General features: G+C 39.9%; 1 protein-coding gene across 1 annotated transcript in view; it reads left to right on the plus strand.

The window, feature by feature from the left end:
- Positions 1 to 23,415, plus strand: part of LOC126183275 (protein BCL9 homolog) — an 87,238-nt gene that overhangs the window by 40,925 nt on the left and 22,898 nt on the right. Inside the window, exon 6 of the mRNA XM_049925098.1 lies at positions 11,070 to 11,508. Within this exon, the coding sequence (XP_049781055.1) occupies positions 11,070 to 11,508 (439 nt within the window). The remainder of the gene's footprint in view (positions 1 to 11,069; positions 11,509 to 23,415) is intronic.

Raw genomic sequence — 23,415 nt, forward strand, 5'->3', positions numbered from 1 at the left:
TGGGCGCCAAGTCAGGACTGTAGGGTTGGTGGGTAATTATGTTCCACTGAAACTGTTGTGGGAGAGCAACGGTTTGTCAAGCGATGTGTGGGCGAACGTTGTCATGGAGAATGTGTACGCCCTTGCTCAACATTCCTCTTCTCCAGTTCTGAATGCCCGTTTGAGTTTTTTACAGAGTCTCACAGTACCTGTCAGCGTTAATTGTGGTCCCAGCAATTCAGCTCCAACGAGGAGGTGAAAGATGATGTTCGTAACTTTCTGAACAGTATGGCGGCAAGCTGGTATGGGCATACAAAAACTGCCACAAAGTCTACAGAAATGCGTCGACAGAAATGGCGATTATGTCAAAAAATAGCTAAATGTTCATGCTGTAAACCGTTATAGAAATAAATAGGTCTATGTACTTATAAAAAAAAAATAGGAGACCTTACTTTTGGGAATACCCTCGTAGTAGTCATCACTGCCGGATGGCTGGTACGTTTGACCTCCACTGTAATATTGCAAGGTAATTTTTGTTAAGACGTGCTACTTCTGTTGCCTATGAAGATAAAGGATTTGAAAGGAGCGAGTTTCATATCACTGTCTGGCCATCCGAATTACAGGTTTAGTTTTTCGTTGGTTTCCATTAAATAGCTTTAGTAAATGGTAGGATGATTTCTTCAAAACTGACAGCTAATATACTTGTCCTATCCTCATCAACAGGGAATTAAGCACAAAGCTTTTTGCCTGTATTTTCATTTACACTCAAAATTAATTTTTTTTTTAGCAACTCTACTCAAAGTTTTCTTTTCTATTTCATAAGTCATTAGAAGTAATGAACTTTTGTGAACTTCTCTTTTCACAAGATTTTTAAGAGGTCATTTAAATATGTTCTCTCTTGGAGTTGTGACGTAAGTTGGTTCTTATCAATGATGTTGGTCATTTTGCCTCATTTTATTTACAGTTTAAGTATTGTATTTTTTTGTTAAAAGTGCCTCACAAGAATTCAAAACATGGTAAATAGAATATTTCAGGGGAGATAATTCTTGCAATGTAAGGTGAATTTTTGTGAATCCTGTAATTCTTTCATCTTGTGGCTGTTGTGTTGAAATAATATGTACTGTGACATATTGTGATAGAAGGAACAGTTAACTTTATTCCATGCTCTTTTTGTGCCATTTCATTCTCCCACTGACAGCTTAACATGGTGGGATGATTTCCATGCTCGTGAATAAGGGAGACAAGTGCCTGTAACAACATGGAGGTGCTTTCCTATGGAGCTGAGAGTTTCCCGTGGTTCTTGTTATCTGCACAGTTTGTCTTTATTACTACAGTTCTGTTCTGTTATATGAGATGGAACATTGATTTGGGATCTTTCCATGTTTATTTATATTCTCTATTGTGCACCAAATCTGCGTCAACTATAAATGCTATAAAGTTTCCCAAATGGGTCCACAACTGATCCGATGTCCATAGTTGACAAACACACACACACACACACACGTTTAGAATATATTTATGTGGAAAGACTTATTAAATAACCCAACTTGAGAATTGGCATTGAAGACAATACATATCGGGCGTACATACAATGATATGGATATATTTCTAGCCTATTTCTGACAAATGTATCTTTGGAGTACCACTTCATCGTATATGATCGAACTGGATACTAACAATCCTACATGTTTTGCTGTTAGTCAAGTGTCGAGATGAAAAACAAAATACTGGAGGTGGGGAAAGGGGATATGGAAAAAAAGACTTTGTTTGGCAAATCTGTGTGCACTGTTGTAACAAACATTAAAAGTAATAAAACTTTTATTTGAAATTTTTGTATATCTGTTACCATTTCAATAGCATTCTCTCAAAAATATTAAACTTTTTTTCTCTCCAATGTGGTGTTTCACCTCTTAACAGTCATATGGGCACATATTAAAAAAAGAAAATAGTGTACCTTATTTTGCTCTACACTACAACATATTCAGAGCTGATCAAAATCGGCTGGCTGGGGTGGCTGAGCGGTTCTAGGCGCTGCAGTCAGGAACTGAGCAGCCGTTATGGTCGCAGGTTTGAATCCTGCCTCGAGCATGGATGTGTGTGATGTCCTTAGGTTAGTTAGGTTTAAGTAGTTCTAAGTTCTAGGGGACTGATGATCTTTTTTTTTTTTTTGATCAAAATCGAAGTATATCACTTAGATAGGTTTACTTATCAGTTGAAGTCCAGAGATTTCATGAGTGGAATTAACCAAGAAGTCCTTCATTGCATTTAGTTAGTGGCATGTAAACTCTTCACAGGAAAAGAAAAGAAAATGAAAATACTTTCCATCATATTATTGTTATAAATGTGCATAAACCATTCAGCTAACATGTGCACTCTAAATGCGTCCTCTGTGTTAATTTGTTGTAAATCATGAGAGTCTCATCGTGTCCTACCACATTTGTGCGTCTCATGTTTATCCTGTATGCCATTCATTATGTTTCTTCCCAACTTTGCATGCAGTCTTATATACTTTATTTCCTGCATTTCCTTTGGAATATTGTACTAATTTCATCTTCTCAAATTATTCCCTCTTCTTCTATGCACTTGCTTGGATTTGTGACACTAATTTCGCCACACATGGCCTGATGCATCATGTTGCCTTCTTAGCATTTCATTACTGTATTGCAATTTTTAACCTTTAAAGAATTATTAGTAATTTATTACCTGTTTCAGTCCATTTTTTACATGTCAGAATATGTATGGGTAGCTGATAAATGTGCAATACGCACTTTGGACTTTATGTATAAATTACTGTGTTATCTGTAAAAATTTGTTTGCTGATGCATACATAATTTGGACTTTAAGTGCATTACAGAGTTATATGCCTGTTAATTTTATTGCTCTAAAACTCTACACTAGTTCAGTATTGTCATTAATTCAACAACTGTTCCAATATTGAAACAAAATGTACAGACAGAGATCACCCTGCTGATTTATCGATTACCAGGTACGCTGTATGCACAAGTATAAAGTTTGTCACACTACACAGCATTATTTTCTGGTTTTACATTACCCTGGTTCTGGTTATGTGGTATGAAATAATTATTCTGTGTGTGCAGAGTTTTGGTTTGAAAATGGTCAAAATTTGGTTCCCTTTTCTTTTTCAGCAAAACTCTTTGAATAATGCAAGAAACAGTAATTATTGTTCAGGCCTTTTACTATGTTATTACTGACATTCATTGTTATTTTTATTCTTTGCCAGAAATAATTAGCAGTCTTTGAGATACAATGTCATGTTGAACAAATGTTCATTTTTGTGTCAAGTTAATAAAAATCTCACACACTAGGAAATGGCACTACTAAATTAATTTCTTCATATACGGGTCCACAACCTCCGTGTGTCATCTAAATGATGGAACCCTTATAACCACCGTTTGCTGTCAGTTTCATTCCTTTAATGCACCATGGATTTAAATTACATTACTGGTCAGTTTTGGCCGGAGGCCTTTTTCAGATGCATGATATTGGCATTAAAAACTTGTTTAACATTAACACAAAACAAGTTTTTTAAATGTGACACACACATCATCAATATCATACCTTTGAAAATGGACGTAGGCTGAAACTGGTCAGCAATGTAATGCATGTACACAATGCATTAAAGGAATAAAACTGACAGCCTGTGGTTGTTAAAATAGTTCCACCATTTAGACGACACTACTAAATGATCAAAGCTGCAACTTCCTCTCTCTCTGGACATTTAGTCATCTAATACACAGACAGAAAAAACTGCAACACCAAAAACTAATTAATGTAGAGTAATAAAATTTCAGTAATACATTTGCATAGGTAATGTATGTAAATGATTAACATAGCAAGACCACAGTGTAATGTAAGTGCAAGTTAAACCATAGCAGATGTGAAATGCTGCAACATTGCAAGACCACATTTCAATCTAAGTGCCAGGTAAACCATTGCAAATGTGAAATGCTGGTACGTTAATAATCAGTGTGACTAGCACTCCTGAAAGAAAGGATATTGCGGAGACATGGCTTAGCCACAGCCTGGGGGATGTTTCCAGAATGAGTTCTGCAAGGTTCGCAGGAGAGCTTCTGTAAAGTTTGGAAGGTAGGAGACGAGGTACTGGCGGAAGTAAGGCTGTGAGTACCGGACGTGAGTCGTGCTTCGGTAGCTCAGATGGTAGAGCAGTTGCCCGCGAAAGGCAAAGTCCCCGAGTTCGAGTCTCGGTCGGGCACACAGTTTTAATCTGCCAGGAAGTTTCATATCAGCGCACATCTCATTCTGGATATGCAGTACCAATATAATGCTTATAAAGCAGTTGCATGATAAAGTGTACTTCCGTCGCTTATCATCAGTGTAAGAACTAAAATCTTGAGACATGTTTCATAATACTGTGATACTACAGTATATGTACACACTCACAGACTAAGTTTCCTGTGAAAATTAATGTATTGATGGATTTAAAAAAGTATAGTTCCAATGTTTTCAAACTAAATTTCAGTCACTCTCAATAATCTGGCTCTTTTGATAGTCCAGTACCCATATGTGTGACAGCTGGTCAGCTTAGTGATAGTCTAGTGTAGTTTGTTGTGTCAAGTGATTGGAATGTGATCAGACTTAGTCTTGTGTGTCAGTATGAAAGTGAAGTGTAGGGTGGCCAATGCACGCAATGTGCAGTGCATTTTATTGTGTCCATATAGGGGGTACATGATAATGCATAGCACTCAATATCTCTTAGGTTGTTGACCCACTAGACTTTTCACATGGTGCTGTTTGAAGAGCGTACTGTGTGGGCCCTGATTCTGGGGGAAGGGGTCATGGACAATGGTAGATGAGCCACAGTAGCGGAAAGGAAAAAATTAGAGAGACAAAACATTTATCAGTACAGTGGTGGGCAATAACAACCACTGAACGCAGATGCTTTTTAGATCTGCCTCCTTGCACTGGGGTACAGATACAACTGCTCCACACGTGTACTTTACTCATTGCATGTTACAGATGCTAAAATGAAAATACTTTTGGATTAAAGGAGACCATTCACTGAAAAGCAGAAGAGTTGAGTTGTCGATAGGCACACACAAAAGAAAGAAAACTTGTTAGCTTTTGTAGTTATCCTTTGATGAGCTAGACTAAAGTACACAATCATACACATGCATACACGCACCTATGCCCCTACATCTTGGTAACTGAGCTAACAGTGCTTCTGCTATTTTTTGGCAGATGGACTGATTGTTGTGGAGGCAGTGTCAGATGTGGTGGGTAGAGGGAGGCGGGAGGAGGACTAGGGGCAGGCAGCTAGTGGCTTAGAGAGAGGCCGAGGGTTTGCCAGCTAGGAATGCAGGAGGGATGTGTGACAGGTGTATGGTCCGGCACGACTGTAGTGGCCAGTGGGAAGTGGCACATGGGCAATATGGGGATGGGAATTGGGAGTGTTTGACAGGATAAAGGAAGGGCAGACTGTTGGATGGAGGGTGCAGGCTCAGTGAGTCGCCATAGATTTTCACCTGTGTAGTTCAGAGAAGCTGATGGTGGAGGGAAGGATCCAGGTAGCTCAGGTTGTGTAGCAGCCTATGAAATTTAGCATTTTGTGCTCAGCTGCGTGTTGTGCCACTGGGTGGTCACCTTTGTTCTTGACAACAATTGGGTGGTGCCCATTCATCCTGGTGGACAGCTGGGTGGTAGTCATACCAACACAAAAAACTGTGCAGTGTTTGCAACAGAGTTGCTTTCACAGGTGGCCTGGCCTCTGATGGGGTAGGATAAACCTGTGACAGGACTGGAGTAGCAGGTGCTGGGTGGGTAGATTCAGCAGGTCTTGCACCTTGGTCTGCCTCTCCCAACCCCTTGTCAAGGGGTTGCGAGTGTGAGTGGCACAGGGATGGATTAGGATGCTGTGTACGTTGGGTGGGTGATGTAACATCAACTTAGGAGGGGTGGGAAGGATGTTGGGGAGATTGTCCTTCATTTCAGGACAGAATGACACATAATCAAAGCCGTGGCAAAGGATATGGTTCAGCTGTTCCTGTCCGGGATGATATTGGGTGATGGGGATGCTCTTTTGTAGGTGGCTCTTAGGGATGGTGGGAGGACTGGGAATGTGTTAGGATATGGAACAGGAAATCTGTTTGTGGACTATGTTTGCAGGGTATTGCCTGTGTGTGATGGCCTTTGAGGTTTAATGGAAGGCCTTTATGAGGTTTAATGTGGACAGAGGTGTGGATGGCGCCATAAGAGAGGTAGAAGTCAACGCCCAGGAAGTTGGTGCGTTAGGTAGAGGAGGCCCAGGTGAAGTGGGTGACAGAAAAGGTATTGAGTTTGTGAAGGAATATGGATAGTGTGTTTTGGCCCAAAGTCCACACCATGGAGATATCATCAGTGAACCTGAACCAGACTAGGGGTTGGGGAGTTTTGGGAGGTAGGTTTCCTCTAGATGGACCATAAACAGTTTGGCATAGAAGGGCACCAAGCAGGTGCCTATGGCTGTGCCACCTATTTGTTTGTAAACCATCCCTTCAAAGGAAAAGTAGTTGTGGGTCAGGATATGTGGTAAGGTGTATAAGGAATGACCTGGTGAGTTTGGAGTCTGAAGGACACTGGGAGAGATAGTGTTCGATAGGCTGTGACAGAACTGGAGTAGGAGGTGCTGGGTGGATGGATTGGGCTGGTCTTGCACCTCTGTCTGCTATAGGGATATTATCTCTGTTCAAGGGATTGGGAGTGGAAGAGGCAAAGAAATGGACTAGGATGCTGTGTAGGTTGGGTGGGTGATGGAACATCACTTTAGGAGGAGTTCCCTCATTTCATGGCAGAATGAGAGATAGTGAAAGATGTGTCAAAGGGTGTGGTTCAGTTGTTCCTGTCCAGGGTGGTGATGTGTGATGAGGGGGAAGTTTTTTTGTAGCTGTTTCATGAGTATGGTTGAGGGACTTGGGATGTGTTAGGATATGGCAAGGGAAATCTGTTTGTGGACTAGGTTTAGAGGGTATTGCCTCTGTGAAGCATTTATATGTGGGGCAATGGAATTATCATCCCTGCAGATACGTCATCCAAGGATGGCTAGGCTGTATTATGTTCAGTCTCTCTGCACCAGTTCAGATATGTATCCCTTTCCCTAACTAAAACCCAGTCCCACATCGTGTTCTTTAAGTGCTGTCTCAACCTTTCAGTCCCCACTCCACCTCACTCCAATGGCCTAACCATAAAGAACCCCTTCTCTGTGTCCCACACCTTCTTTCACAACAACCTTCACCTTTTCAGTTTCCATCAGTCCCTATCCCTCAGGAACCAGGTACTGCAAAATACGTCTACATGGCACATGCATTCCAGAACCACCTCTATTTCCTCTACAAGGTAGTGTCACTGTGCAATTCTCACTTTGTATTAAAATCTCTGAAATGGAAATCTTTGCACTCCAACACCTGGGGTTGCATTCTGTACACCACCTCCATAAACTGTCCAACCTGTCGACATTCTACTCCCACCTTGGGACATCACTGTCCATCAACACCCATCCTACATACAATGAATCCCTCATCAACCCCACATAGCATCCAGACCCTGCCTAGCTTGACCTCATCATTGTACCACATCTTCCAAATCTCCCTCCCAACAACCACAACACCCAGAAAACAAGCAAACCAAAAACATTATTGTTGACATCTCCACTGAAAACAAGTCCCACAGAACCTTCAGTCCTACACCCAGTTTTAACCATGTTGGACTTGCCAAAGACCTATTCTCCCTTTCTCCCAAACCCTACATTGGAAACTCTTCTTTGCCACAATCCCTCCAACTGAAGCCAACCTAATGCCAACATGGAACCTTGCCTCTCCCAATTCATACCACCAGCCAATCATGATTGTTCCTCTCCTGCCTAACCAACCCTGGTCAGCTTCCAGGAGTTCCTTACCTCCAACTTCGCCTCACCATACTTCCTCAGGTCCTAAGAGTACTAACCTTTTGGCAGAAGAAAAGACACCCATAAACAACTCGAAAACAGATCCAGATCTAATCATCCTTCCTACGGACAAAGGCTCCACCACTGTTGTGATGAGTCACAGCGACTACCTGACAGAAGGCCTCTGCCAACTGTTTGACGACTCCACCCGCAAGCTCTGCCAGAGTGATCCCATCTCAAGCGTCCAACATAACCTTCAATCCCTGCTGAAATTTATAGACCCTTCCCAGAACCTCTCACCTGAGTCCATCTCCCTCCTTACCCCAACAACACTGGATGCCCCATCATAGCTGAATTTCCACTCTTGTTGACCAACACCTCCAATCAATTGCCCAAAATTTAGCCTCTCACATCAAAGATACTAAGCACTTCCTTCACTGAGTTTCCACCATCCCCACCCCTTTACCTCCAGGATCCCTGCTCATCAGTGTTGATATCTCCATATACACCAACACCCCTCATGCCCATGACCTCACCACTAACCTCCATGTACACCAATATCCCTCATGCGCATGGCCTCACCGGTATCGAACACTACCTTTCCCTATGTCCTTCAGACTCCAAACTCACCATATCATTCCTTATACACCTTACCACATATCCTGATCCACAACTGCTTTTCCTGTGAAGGGAATGTGTGCAAACAAATCCATGGTAAGTCATGGATACCTGCATGGTGCCCTCTTATGTCAACCTGTTTATGGTCCACCTAAAGGAAACCTTCCTAGCCTACCAAAACTCCCCAACATATAGTTTGGTTCAGGTTCATTGATGATATCTTCATGATGTGGACTCAGGACCAAGACATGCTATCCATCTTGTTTCACAAACTCAACACCTTTTCTACCACCTGCATCACCGGATCCTCCTCTACCTAATGCACCACCTTCCTGGACATTGACCTTTACTTCTCCATCCACACCTCTGTCCACATTGAACCCACTAACTACCACCGGTACCTGCAGTTCGACAACTGCCATCCCTTCCACACCTAAAAATTGCTCCCACACTCCCATAGAACTTAGCCATCTGTGGACAATGTATCTGTAGAGACGAGAACTCCCTTGCCCAGTATGCTGAGGGCCTCGCAAAGTTCTTCACAGACAGGTAATGCCCTCCAAACTTAGTCCACAAACAGACTTCCTGTGTCATATCCTAACACACCCCCAGTTCTCCCACCATCCCCAAGAATCAGCTACAAAAGAGTGCCCCCTTGTCACCCAGTATCACCCTGGACAGCAACAACTGAACCACATCCTTTGCCAGTGCTTTGATTATCTCTCATCCGATCTCGAAATGATGAACATCCAACCCAAGATCCTTCCCACCCCTCCTAAAGTGATGTTTCATCGTCCACCCATCCTATACAGCATCCCAGTCCCTTCCTACTCCACTTGTACTCCCAACCCCTTGACACAGAGATATTATCCCTGTGGTAGACCAAGGTGCAAGACCTGCTCAATCCACCAACCCAGTACCTCCTACTCCAGTACTGTCACAGGCTTATCACACCCTGTCAGAGGCCGGGCCACCTGCGAAAGCAGCCATGTTATACATCAACTCTGCTGCAAACACTGCACAGCTTTTTATGCTGGTATAACTGCCAGCCATGTGTCAACCAGGATGAATGGCTACCGCCAAACTGTTGTCAAGAACAAAGTTGACCTCTTGGTGGCATAACATGCTCAGTTTCATTGGCTGCTACACGACCTGAGCCATCTGATCCTTCCCTCCACTGCCAACATCTCTGATATTCGCAGGTGGAAGTTATTCTTACAACATGCCCTCTACTACATAATCATATTGATCTCACTCTCATATAACCCATTATCCTTGTGTCACCCACCCAACGTGTTGCCCTACCTCTGTCCTTTCACCCCCTCCCAGTTCACGTCCCCATGTCACCTTCAACGTGTACTGCATTCCACCAGCCACTACAATTGTGCCGGTCCATATACACACCACCCCTCCCTCCCCCCTGCATTCCTAGCCGGCAAGCTGGCGTGCCTCTGAAGTGCTAGCCACCCACCCCTAGTACTTCTTCCTGCCTCGTGCCTCCCTGTCCCTCTACCTGCTCCGCCTGACATTGCCTCCCTGTGCTGAAAAATAGCGTTGCCACTGTTATTTCAGCTGGGACCATTTAGGTGCATAGTTGTGTGTGAGTTGGTTAGTTAGTTAGTTACTCTAGCTCATCAAAGGAAGTTTTCTTTCTTTGACGTGTGCCTATCGACAACTCAACACTTCTGCTTTTCAGTGAGTGGTCTTCTTCAATCCAAAAGTATTTACATTCTACAAGAATTCTCCTACTACAGAGAATATGAGTTTGGGAACAGTGCCATTGAAAACACGAAATATGGGAAGAAGTTGCTAGACTGAGGGTGCATGTTGGTACATGCAGGTAATGGAGTATGATTAAATAAAAAACCATGCAAGGCTATGCATCCTGGTTAGCAACAGGACACCATTCAAGGAGGGGCTTTGTGGGTGTCTCATATGGGGGATATTTACAGGGGGTGAAAGAGGCCCCTTATATATCGACCATCGTGTCCTACCGTGGAATGACAGAGGAACCTACTGTTGGATCATTTGCATCATTTTGTTCGAGTACAGCTCTTGTAGTCTATCTGTACCTTGATCAAGACAATGCACCACCCTCTCTGTCCTGAAAAGTGTCAAAATTGTTTGAGGAATGTTCCATTGACATGGTGGTGCTTGTGTGCCCCACTCAGGTCCCATGACCTCAGTCCAATTAAGCAAATCTGTGATTCCATCAAGTGAGATGTATGTGCCTTTGACTCAGTGGATCTGTTGCTTATGTAAGTTATTGCAGAGAAGTGTAAGGAATATTTATATTTCTGTATGATGTTCAATCCCTTGTTTCAATTGTTGTAGCAAAGGTCATTTTGCATGGATACTGGCTATTAACATTTGTACCCCATCAAGCCTAATTGTTATACACTTTAGTTCTTTTACCCAGTGCAATATAACTGTGCTAATTTCCATTCTTATGAATATCTTGAAGAACAAACAAAAGATAAATAAAATAGAATCGGAACAAATATTGATTTCTAAGCTGAATATGAGTGATTTGTTGAAGTAATGTTAGTGAAATAAATTGTTATGTCTTTTACAGAGTACATGTGCTGGCAATACTGTGAGTAGTACTGTTGGCAACAGCAGTGTTACCAGTGGCTCTGGAATGGGTGGTGCCAACAGTGGCAGCAGTGGCAATAATGGGGCCAGCAACAACAACAATGCTAACAACAGTAATGCCACAAGCAACAACAACAGTGTTACTCCCACTAATAGCAGTACACCAATTGTCAGTACGAGTGGCATCTGCACAAGTAACAACAATACTGCAACAAGCAGCACAAATACAAACATTACCAATGCTGCCCCTAGTAGCTGTAGTACTTCTGTAGCGAGTAACAATGGCAATAATGTAATGATCCCTCCTTGCCCCAGCAGCGGACCAGTAAAGGATACACCGTGTCTTATGGGAGGATCACCAACTGCAAATCCTATGATGCATCACAGCCCAAGTGATGTACAGCAACCGTCTCTGACAGGTATTGTAACTTTGTGGCACAAAATCAAGTACATAGCAAAATGTAGGCTACCTCATATAGAGTTATTATTTATAATTTACTTTAAAGGTCTTTTGTGTTACTAAAAAGGTACTAGGTTGTCATTGGTGTACTGGATATCCAAGAAATTTTAATAATATGTTAGTATAAAATTTAAAAAAATGACTGAGAAAACTGTCCAAACACAATGTTTAAGAGTAGTGAATGCTGTAAAAGCTAAATAGAAGTCATGATTGGCGTGTGAACCTTGCTGAATCTACTCTTAATTTATTAAGGTACTTTGATGTGCATATTGCTGACAATATATTCTGACAATTTTGTCCAGCGACAATGTGGCCACTCAAATTGCAGCCACATGTACTGCAACATTACCAGCCACTTTTGCCCATTAATGTTCACAGCAGTACATTGCTGCACCAGACGTGTTTAGAAGGGGCCACACTATTGCAACAAAATGGACGAGCATGAGCTTTAGGAAGTAAGTGCGACTCTCCTATTTTCACACTGCAAAAGGAATGAAGTTAGAAAGAACAAGAGAAATTAGGATTTGTGGACACATTCTTTTTAAATAAGCAGAATGCTTCAGAAAATTGGACTAGTGAACTGATGCTGGATACATGCCTGTTCCAGAATTTTACCAGACTATCAAAACACTGTGTTTTGAATATCCTGTACAAGCAATCTGTCAGAGAATTGCTAAAACCGATACAAATATGATAGAGTTTGAAACTTCCTGGCAGATTAAAACTGTGTGCCGGACCGAGAGTCGAGACTAGAGTTTGTACCTTCAGTTTTTTGCCATTGATGATTCATATGGAAATTTATATACCAGCGCATATCACTATTTACATTATCAATTCCTGCTTCAGTTACATCGTGAGGTAGTATGAAATGCAAACCTTGTGGATGAAGAATCACCTGTGATTCCCCTCTTCTTGTCCAGTATTTTTACCTCGCATTTGGCATAGGTTTGAAGGATTTGAAAGTTTTTGTGTGCTTTATCAAGTGCGGTTCTGAGTTCAGCAGCAACAGGTTGCCAACTGTTCTCTTTTTTTTGAGTGTTTGATCTTTGTATACATTAATTTCAATGTCCCATAACTCTGGTCGTAGCTGAATCGCATTTATATAAAGTTCATAATTATCTTGTTTGTCCTCTTCTCCAGTGCATACATAAAAAACTCACAACAAGAAACAATGGAAACTTTTGAACAAAAGAGAATTGATGTTTTTTTTCACTCTGACCCGTGACCGCGGCACTCTCGGTGAGATAAGTATGAAACAAAGGTGAGAGTGAGAGGGAAGTGTTTACAGACAAGGACAGTATGCGATATTCTCTGTTCTTGGTGAACAACGCTGGCAGTATGTCGGCAACTACCTGCAACAGATTGCAAAGTCTTCAATATTGCCAGCCATACTGCAAAATTGCCATCTATTTCAGCAGTGTTGACAGCAAAACTATTGTGGTGAAATATCATTGTAAAATATGGCCCAATTAAAGGCACCTCTAGACATGCCACTCATTTGAATAACAATAACAATAATAAAAGATGGAACACATTGGAAATGAGGCAGATAATGTAATATTTATAACAGTGTTTCCATGAAGGAATCGAGTAGACCACAATTTTTAAACAAATGAAAACATGGTCTGTTGTAGGCTGTGGGCCCACAAAGGAACAAAATTTTAACAGTGTTGAAACATTAAATTTAATTGTATGCAAGGAGAGTACATTGTGCTAAGCATTTGGCTGAAAGTGGGAGGTGAACTGGAGTAGATTCCAACTCTGTTAATACGATCAATGTTCTGACACACTGCCAATAAGGGCACGTCTATTAGGCTGTTTATGTGATACTTTTTGTTAGTGATGAGCAATTTTTATATGAAAGTAGTGTGGTAAAACATGTTTTTGTGCATGTGTTCAGAAGTTGATTCCTCATAGTGAATATTTTTCTATCATGAATTTAATTACACAAATGAAATGTCACTTGTCAACTGAACCGCAACTGAGTAGTAACTTTGATGGATTAGTGGGCACATATTTTAAAGTATGTTTAGACATTTCATATTCTACATTTTGCGACGAGGGTAGCCCATAATCACGTTTATTGGCATAAAGAAAAGAATTTTCATGTAACTCGATGGTGTGGTGCAAGTCTTTCAATTAGATGCTACTCCAGTGACTTGGGTGGCCCTAACCTATCTTGGTAATCCTACTGAGAAAAGGAGACCTACAGTTTAACTTGGAATCTTAACCTTGTGTCTTTCCTGATGTGTCTTCACGTCATTGAGATGTGAAAGCTAGGTTAAAGACAGACAAAAATTTCTGTGCTTCTAAGTTTCCAGGCATTCACTTTTCCACTAGGCCACCAGTTCCACTTTTATTGATGTAACGAGAATGTATAAACCTGATGGAGAGTTCTGTAACATATATATGTCTTTATATTGATGCAACATATATTTCTTTATATTGCAACTTGTATCTTAATAGCAGGCTCTTATTTTGAAGAACAGTGTAAGAGTAAAGTGTACACTCTTCATTGTATTGAACAATTCGTGGTCATATTAAGGTACTCATTAGATGAAAGGTTTTGTGATTGACCCATTATTGCAGCATCAGGAATGGAAAAAAGCTGACCATTTTTCCTCTGGTCCTGCATGTTATCAGTAGACAAATTTGTGTCATGAAACAGATAGCATGTATTCACTCTGGAAAATGCAACTTGCTCAGAAGCATGAAGTGCTGCGTGTAAGTCCACAAGTGCATCCAAGTAAATAAGCCAATCCTGAAGGAACTACATATAATGCTGTTGTGTTGAACATAACAGTTGTGAGACCAAATTTTAATTAAAGAAATTTTTAAAAGACTGCAGTTCATTTTCATTATATTTCCTTTTATTAACTTACAGAGAGGATGTGTACAAATAGCTGAGATGTGGGATAAGATCTAAAGTAGTATGCAGACGTCTGATTTATTTCCATTTTTAAACTGGTCTCTAGTTCATTTATCACCTCAGTGAATGAGATTCTGAATTGTTAGCAGTTATGATTACAACTATAATGAAATCAATGAATTCTACAATCTTGTGAGGAGACACCAATTATAATTTCATGAAAATTCTATTTATTGTTTGAGGCTTCATATTTCTGTGAAGGAGTTCTTAAATATAACGAAAATTAGCAGTAGCCATAATGGTTAATTTTAAATGCTGTGACTTGTGAATAAAAGGTTTTTTTCTATTGCTGTCTGTAACATTATTTATTTTGTTTTAATTTAATAAATTGCAATAATTTTTGAGCATCATCATCAGGCATTTAATTGGATGCATTTGAAAACACAAGTTAGCTATGGATTATTTCAGTTTTCACATGCGTGCAATAAAATACCTGATGATGAGCATGCATGCAGTCACATGCATGCAATAAAATACCTGATGATGAGCAGTGCACACTCATAACATGTCAAAAGGTATTAAAGTAAAACAAAACAACTGTGGCTGGTAGAAGTCAAAACAATTACAGTGCAATGCAAAATTAATGGATCATGATTGTGAGCAAAAAGCGTTTAAGTGGTTCATTTCCTGACGTGCTGTGGATCACCAGTTCAAATGTGACCACCAGCAATTATTTGTCATGTGTGCTTGTTGGAATAGCTTTGTGTGGAGCTCTGATCTTCCACAGTCTATGACAGTGTATGATGATTGCCAGAAGTTCCATCCGTTAATAACATTATGACTACATTCTGCTAAAACACCAAATTTTAAGGGTTGTGTTCTGTCATTGATAGATATTTGTACAATACATGTTCCTTTCAGCTGAATGTATTTCCCGCTTGTGACACTTTGCGCAAGTGGTGTCATATCAAGGAACATTGTCTTCTTCAGCTAGCTATGATGAGCATCCAACATATCAGACTGGGAAGCCTCTGGGTCAATTACTGCCCAGACAGTGTTGCCTTACGTGGTGACATCAGTGAGATTTCCTCAAATCTTGGTGACAGTCGTACATGGAGGGAGTTGCACCTGTGGCAGCCTTACCTCCATAGATGATTGTATCAGTTAGTCTTCTGAAGGTGGCAGCTAAGTGTTTGGGTGGTACATCTTTACGAGGACATTGAACAGCTACAGTCGGAGAGTGACCTCATCCAGGGTACATCAATGAGTTTCATCCCACAGATCATGTATAATAATCTGCAGTTGACTGTCATGAATAGAATTGTTATGACGGTTGACATCTGACAGCATGGCAATCATCAAAAATTTGCCTTCTTTCTATGCAGTAGTGTGTGTATGTCCACAGTGGAAACATACCAGTGTGTTATCCTCTGTCCTCCAAATGTCTGTTCTTCTACAGGATGTTACACTTGGCATTGGAGGTAATTTTACCTGCTGTGGTCGGGTGCTGGGTTGTCATTGAATGGTTGCAGCATAAGTCTGAGTTGGCTGCGTTCATTCTTCCTGGCTGGTGGCAGATGTTGGTGCTAAGGATCTATACACCACTTCTTCAACATTCACTTAGTGGGTCAGGTTGACATTAATGGCTGCTATCTCTTTCTTACTCGATTCGGTAGTTCTGGTTGCCATAAAATGCTGTATTTCGTTTCTCACTACTCGGCGTGTGAGGGGGGTGAGGTCATAGTGATCTTGCACAACTACCATAGAGACCACCTACAGGACCCAGTCATACTTCTTTTGTCCAATTCTTTTCTGTTTCATTTCCTGGATGCACTGCCACCACTTGATGAATTCCTCAGTTGTGAAGTAATTTACCAGGAGAACTTGGTACGTGTCTCCTCTATTTCCTTTCATTAATTGTTAGACTTTGCCAGTTTCTGTCATATCTGGTTTCACAGTTTGCCATAGGGCCAAAACATTCTACATTTATTTTCCCGTGAAGTGCTCTTCAGTAGTTCTTGTGCCAAGTGTACGTGTTGCTGATTGTCACCAAACGTTCTCTTCAGCTCAGCTTGGGCTCAGTTTCAGCTATTAAGCTTCTCTTCAGTGTGCTCAAACCACTGCTGTGCTGTGCTGTTGAATTACACATTTGTTAAACACGTCATGTCCTCCCACCTGTTGTATTTGGTGTCTCAGTTGAATCTTTTCAGCACAGCATCTCAGGAGAACACTGATGATGGATGCCTGTGTGCACTTGATTTACTGCTGGCTTGAAATCCATTGGTCTTCTGAATATACAGACTGTGGGAACAATGTACTGCTTGTATTCCAGTTTCTGTATGTGTAAGCTGCACTATGTGATCAAAAGTATCCGAACACCCCAAGAAACATACATTTTTCATATTATGTGCATTGTGCTGCCACCTACTGCCAGTTACTCAATATCAGTGACCTCAGTAGTCATTAGACATTTGTGAGGGAGCAGAATGGGGTGCTCCGACTTCGAACGTGGTCAGGTGATTGGGTGTCAGTTGGGTCACATGTCTGTATGCAAGATTTAGACACTCCTAAATACCCCTAGGACTCTTGTTTCCCATGTGATAGTTAATTGGAAACATGAAGGGACATGTACAGCTCAAAAACGTACAGACCGACCTCGTCTGCTGACTGACAGGAGACTGCTGACAGTTGAAGGGGGTCATAATGTGTAATACTCGGATATCTATCCAGACCATCACACAGGGATTCCTAACTGCATTAGGATCCACTGCAAGTACTATGACAGTTAGGCGGGAGGTGAGAAAACTTGGATTTCTTGGTCGAGCGGCTGCTCATAAGTCAAACATCACTCTGGTAAATGCCAAACGACGCCTCGCTTGGTGTAAGGAGCGTAAACATTGGACAATTGAACTGTGGGAAAACGTTGTGTGGAGTGACGAATCACGGTACACAATGTGGTGATCTGATGGCAGGGTGTGGGTATGGCGAATGCCTGTGAATTTCATCTGCCAGTGCGAACGGTAAAATTCCGAGGCAGTGGTGTAATGGTGTGGTCGTGTTTTTCATGGAGCAGGCTTGCACCCCTTGTTGTTTTGCATGGCACTATCACATCACAGGCCTACATTGATGTTTTAAGCACCTTTTTGCTTCCCACCGTTGAAGAGCAATTCAGGGATGGCAATTGCATCTTTCAACACGATTGATCAGCTGTTCATAATGCACGGCCTGTTGCGGAGTGGTTACTTGACACTAACATCCCTGTAATGGACTGGCCTACACAGAGTCCTGACCTGAAACCTATAGAACACCTTTGGGATGTTCTGGAACACCGACTTCGTGCCAGGCTTCACTGACCGCCATAGATACCTCTCCTCAGTGCAGCACTCCCTGAAGAATGGGCTGCCATTCCCCAAGAAACCTTCCAGCACCTGATTAACATATGCCTGCGAGGGTGGAAGCTGTCATCAGGGCTAAGGTTGGGCCAACACCACACTGAATTCCAGCATTACTGGTGGAGGGCACCATGAACTTGTAAGTCATTTACAGCCAGGTGTCCAGATACTTTTGATCACGTAGTGTATGTCTTTCACATTACGTAGTTGGAACGATAGTGTTGTAAAAGTTTTGAAGTAGCCGGCATCTCCACTAACCGATGTCACATTGTAACGACTCTGAAGTCCAGATCTGAAAGCACATTTATTACAAACACCAGCACACAGCCAGAACAGAAGTGGACTCCTGCACAGAGAAAGCATGTGCTTATATAAACATTGAATACCCCAGAATTTACAAATGTGAGATATTTTAAAAACCTTCCAGACATGATAAATACTAAATAACACAGTTGCTGGTGGTTGGGTTTGAACTGGCAATCCTCACACCAGCCAGTGATGAGAATCACTGTGCCACATTGCATGCACTGCAGTTTGTGCCAGTATTACCTCGACCATAAGTTGAAAACTTAAAAATGTAATGAAATGTGCAAGTTTTTCACACAATACTGCATTCGGTAAAGCAAAACCAGATTGAAAAACCTGTGTGCATGGAAGATCTTTATTCCATGAAATGATGTGTTTTGACTGAAATCAACAATTGAATAGAGCTCAGGTAGTGTTTCCTTATTGAACACAATAAAGTTTGACTGTCTTAAACTGGAATTGAAACACTTGGAAAATTGCAATCTTTTGTAAAAGATGAGTAAATGGTAAATAGATGTCACTATTGTTTAAACATGTGCTATAAACTGACAAACTGGAATGATAATTTAAAAATATGTTGAGGTCAGAGATGTTGCCATAACAGTATTAGTTTTAAATCAGTTATGTATGCATTTCCTTAGTTTTAAATATCTTGTATGCTGGTGAAAATGTTGTTCAAAAAAGTAAGAACCTTTTAATTAGCATTATCTTTGTCCTGAGATCTTAAGTTGTCTGTCCATATGTTTTTAATAGATTCGCAATAATATTTAGTGATAATAGGATCATGCACCCCTATATGACATTTCTGTAGTGCACCTGTACTTCAGTAGCAGCTTTGCTATTTATAATGGTTGGTATGAATATATTGGACTACTTTATCATTTTTATAGTTAATTTTTTACTTCCTTTTCCAAAAGTTTTTTGTTATATGTCCTAGTTAATGTGATTGTTATGCAAAAATGACAAGATAAGATTCGAATTGCTTATAATTGTATTTTAGTTCTGCAGCAAAAACAAGAGAGCTTTCAATATAACAGTTTATGGTTGCTGAAATTTACAGTGCGATATCCCAACTATACTGAATTCAGTTGGCCTTCAAAACCTGTAGCTGACTAGTCATGTTGTTGAGTAACTTCTTTGCAACCAGTTTTAGATAAACTTGTGCAGCCTGTTAGATAAGTTTTGTATGTTGTCATTGATACACTTTACAACATTATGTAAGATGATTCACTGCAGATGTCAAATGATTAGGATTGCCATGAGTTTCATTTTGGCAGTGTGAGGCTCTTTCAGAGCATTTTTTTGTGTGTTTTGGATCATACTGTAGAATCCATGTTTCATTATATCATCTCATTTTGCAATAAGTATGACTCTTTTATTAGTTATTTCATCATGTCAGAGCATAAGTTTCTCCAGTTGTCTCTTTTTGTTATGGAGTGACCATTTGACCATTTTTACTATCATACTTTAGCCATGTTCAATTTTTCATGTTAAATTTGTCTTATTGTCTCTTCATTGATGTTCATCATGTATGTAATCATTATAATGCTCAAACATTGGTGTCTTCACATGGTTTAATCACTTCTCCAAAAGTTTAATCACCACTAGCAGTCACTAGTTGACAGCAATGCTCATCCTTTCCAACCTCTTCCCAACCCTCTGAAAATGATTTGTACCTTTCTGATACTTACAAATGTGACATTGAATTCGTACCAGGCAGAATCATCAGCAACTGAAAATACTGAGCTGTAGATACTTATATTTTTGAATTTCATAGGGCATTTGACAGTTTTGAAATTACGTAAATACAATATGCTTTAAAACACTAATGGCATGAAGATCAACAAGATTTAAAAAACAGTCCTCCTCCTTCCTTTAACTTCTCCTACATTTGAATATTAGAAGCTGGATAATTTCGTTATTTATCCCGCCATGCCTTATGTATTCGTTTTTAGAGTGACTTCATCTGTAAACCTAGTAATGTTCAAAATTAAAAGAGGCTGGGAAATAAGGTTTTAAATGTTAACAATACCAAAGGTATTATGTACAGTTTCTCTCAGGCTTCTTTCAGCCTTTCTATAGCATCCTGAATGCTTAGTGAGACAGATGACTATTGTTTATGAGATTTTAATCATTTTATGGACACATGACCAATAATGCAAATTATTCAAATTACTTACAATGTAGAAAATTATTCAAATAAATTGATAATTCAAAAGTTTTATTCACGAATAAATTATTCATTGATAAAGGACTTATTGTCTCCGCAAATACAAATAATTATTTGCCGTTTATTATTTGTCACTCTACTAACAAGTAGAATACAATACCACCACAGCTTGTGTATTTCTTGATCAGTGCTCTCTTAAATATAATCAGTGTTTGTTCCTGTGTCTCAGTGTGGTTCCTGTTTGAAAAAGAATTTGTTAATGCTTTGAACAGGAGTGTAACTCAGTAGCTCAGTAGGCAAGTACCATTCAACAAATCTAAAGATCTGGGGTTCGATGCACCTCTGATTGTAGGATTTTGTGTTTCATTTATTGCCCGTTTCACATCTAGCAGTGATTTGTTAATTAGAAAACTACCTAGTGATTTTGAGTCCATATTATTCTATACTGGCTGGATAAGTCAGTTTAAAGATCATGGGGGCTTTACCCTCCAATAGGATCAGGTCCAGCAAAGCATTACACAGTTCAAACCAACCTTTGTATTCACGACAGCTTTATAGTGTAACAAATGTAACATAAAAATGCTTCTTAGCCAAATGACCTTAGCAGTTAGGCTACAAGACGAACATAAAAATGCAGCTGAAGGGCACTAATCTGCAATACCTTCCTCAGTTCTACAAATATTCCTAACGCTATTGGATGTTGGTCTTGATATAATTCTGTAGTTGTCTCATGTTCATAGCACTAAAAAAAGTGTGGACAAAGTAAGGATTCTGTCATTTGTAATAGTGGACATCAACAGATTTTAAATCTATCTCCTAAAATGCTAACATCAAGTGGCTGAAATGAAGGCACTCAAAAAAGATATACCATCATCATAGGCCCTACCTGACAGTATGTTTTTTTCAGACTTCATGCTATATGTTTGAAGGAAAAATGTATTGTGGCCGTGTATGTGAGTTGCTCGCCTAAGGTTGTTGAAGTTAATGCAAATGTTAATTCTACCCCGAAATTTTTGAGTCATGTAAAATAAAAACATGGGGAGCAAGCTGTTGAAGAATATCATGCTTACACTTAGCAAGTTAAACTAAGACAAAGAAAACTTAAAACTGTCACAGCCACAGATAATGGTGTATTGTGTAAGAATCTTTTACAAGATAAACTTGAGAGTGATCATGTTAAGTTTCTCATCTGTCCATTATCATGCTCAGTTCTGTTTAAAACTCAGATTTTGTTGAAGTATTGAACAGTTTAAACATTTATGATTATGGTATAAATGTAATTAATCACATACACTTATGAGAAAAAGAAAAATTACTTTCACCAGGATTAAGTTTCAGAAATAAAACTCAACAGACAATCAAAAATGGTAGCGTGTTGGAGACTTTCTGTATCTAATAGCTACAATTGTATAGCCACTATGCTGGATGAAATTTGTAGAGAATTCAGTTCAAATGCTAAAAGAGTTACTGCTGCAGTAACTGGTAGCAGAAGCAGTTTTATGAAAGCATTTAAGAATTCGCTGACACAGCCGTGACTTCAGTGGTGTCAGAGGAAGAGGAAGAGGCAGACATGGCTACTGAAGATGAAGATAATGTTGGTGACTGTGATGAAAATCGTTATTTATAGATGTTGGAGAATCTACGGATCAGTGACAATGCAAATATCATACGACATTGTATCCTGTTAGCATCAGTCTTTCAGTATGTCATATATACACTAAATTTGTGTGCTAAAAATAAGCCCTTCTGCACAATTTACTTTCTTGTACCAACTGACTACTCGAGGCAAGTGAGTCTACTGCAGTGGCACTGGTGTTTCATTCCTGTAGTAAGTTTCGTCTGTCTCAAGTGCTCATTATGTTTACACGTCAGTGCCAAAGTTGTGTATGTTGTGAGACTTGCCTGCTGTGCAGTTTGGCACCTGTACAGCTGCAGCGAATTTTTGAGGAACTATCGTTTTATAAAGAAATAGAAATATAGTAACAAAATGTCGGAACAAGCAATGATAATAAACTTTATTAATGAGCAAAGGAAAATTCATTGTGAATGTTCCTGTCAGAGGTTGTGTGGGAAATTCTGTATGTTCCAGAGAACTGGAAGAATAGGAAAAATGTCGACCAAACATTTCAAAAGATACTTATTTGTTTACTCGAGAAAATACTTACTTGTAAACATATAAAGCAATATCTAGAACACTGTAAGTAGTGCAATTTCACCTTATCCTTTGTATCTTAATTCTTGCTAAGTGTAAAATAACATCAAAAATAATTTTTCTTGTCAAATAATTCTGACTTTTCCACTGTCAAAATAATTTTCATTAAAACATTTTTATCTATTGATGTATAGTGTAGGCTTTTCTCTGTAAAACGTAAACACCATTTTGCTTTCAGACATTTCATCTCATGTAGGAAAACACTAGTAGGAAAAATAGGAGGACCTCATACAACATTTTCAGTGTGTCACGAAAACAAAGAAAACAGCACAATAAAAATTAAGAAGACATGAGAGCACAAAATCTGTTTCTATGATACAAGTGATCTCAACCACAATAGATTCACTTCCAGTGTTAGCAGACAACACCACACTGCCCTGTTTCTGTGCATGTGCAGTGAGCAGCATACTAGAAAATTTAGAACTCCACACTTGGCACATTCTATAGATCATTGACACCATAGACACACACGATATATGGTTGGCTGCCAATTGACACACAGGTACAAAAGGTGCATGCAGTTTGAGTAGTTGATTTTTGACTATAAAGTTGCTCGTGTAAAATGGGCGTAAGACATGCTAATTGTGTCCTTCAGAGTAATGACAAAACTGGAGAATATACAGGGTGTTACAAAAATGTACGGCCAAACTTTCAGGAAACATTCCTCGCACACAAATAAAGAAAAGATGTTATGTGGACATGTGTCCGGAAACACTTAATTTCCATGTTAGAGCTCATTTTAGTTTCATTCCAACATGATCAAATTGTAAATTTTCACAGTCAAAATGTGTGGGCTGATGAGAATCCGCACGCAATTGTGCAATCACGTCATCAACACAGATTTTCTGTCAACGTTTGGTCAGGCATTGTTGATGATGTCTTGATTGGGCCCCATGTTCTTCCACCTATGCTCAGTG

This window comes from Schistocerca cancellata, chromosome 4 (genome assembly GCF_023864275.1).
Source record: "Schistocerca cancellata isolate TAMUIC-IGC-003103 chromosome 4, iqSchCanc2.1, whole genome shotgun sequence".
Lineage (NCBI taxonomy): Eukaryota > Metazoa > Arthropoda > Insecta > Orthoptera > Acrididae > Schistocerca > Schistocerca cancellata.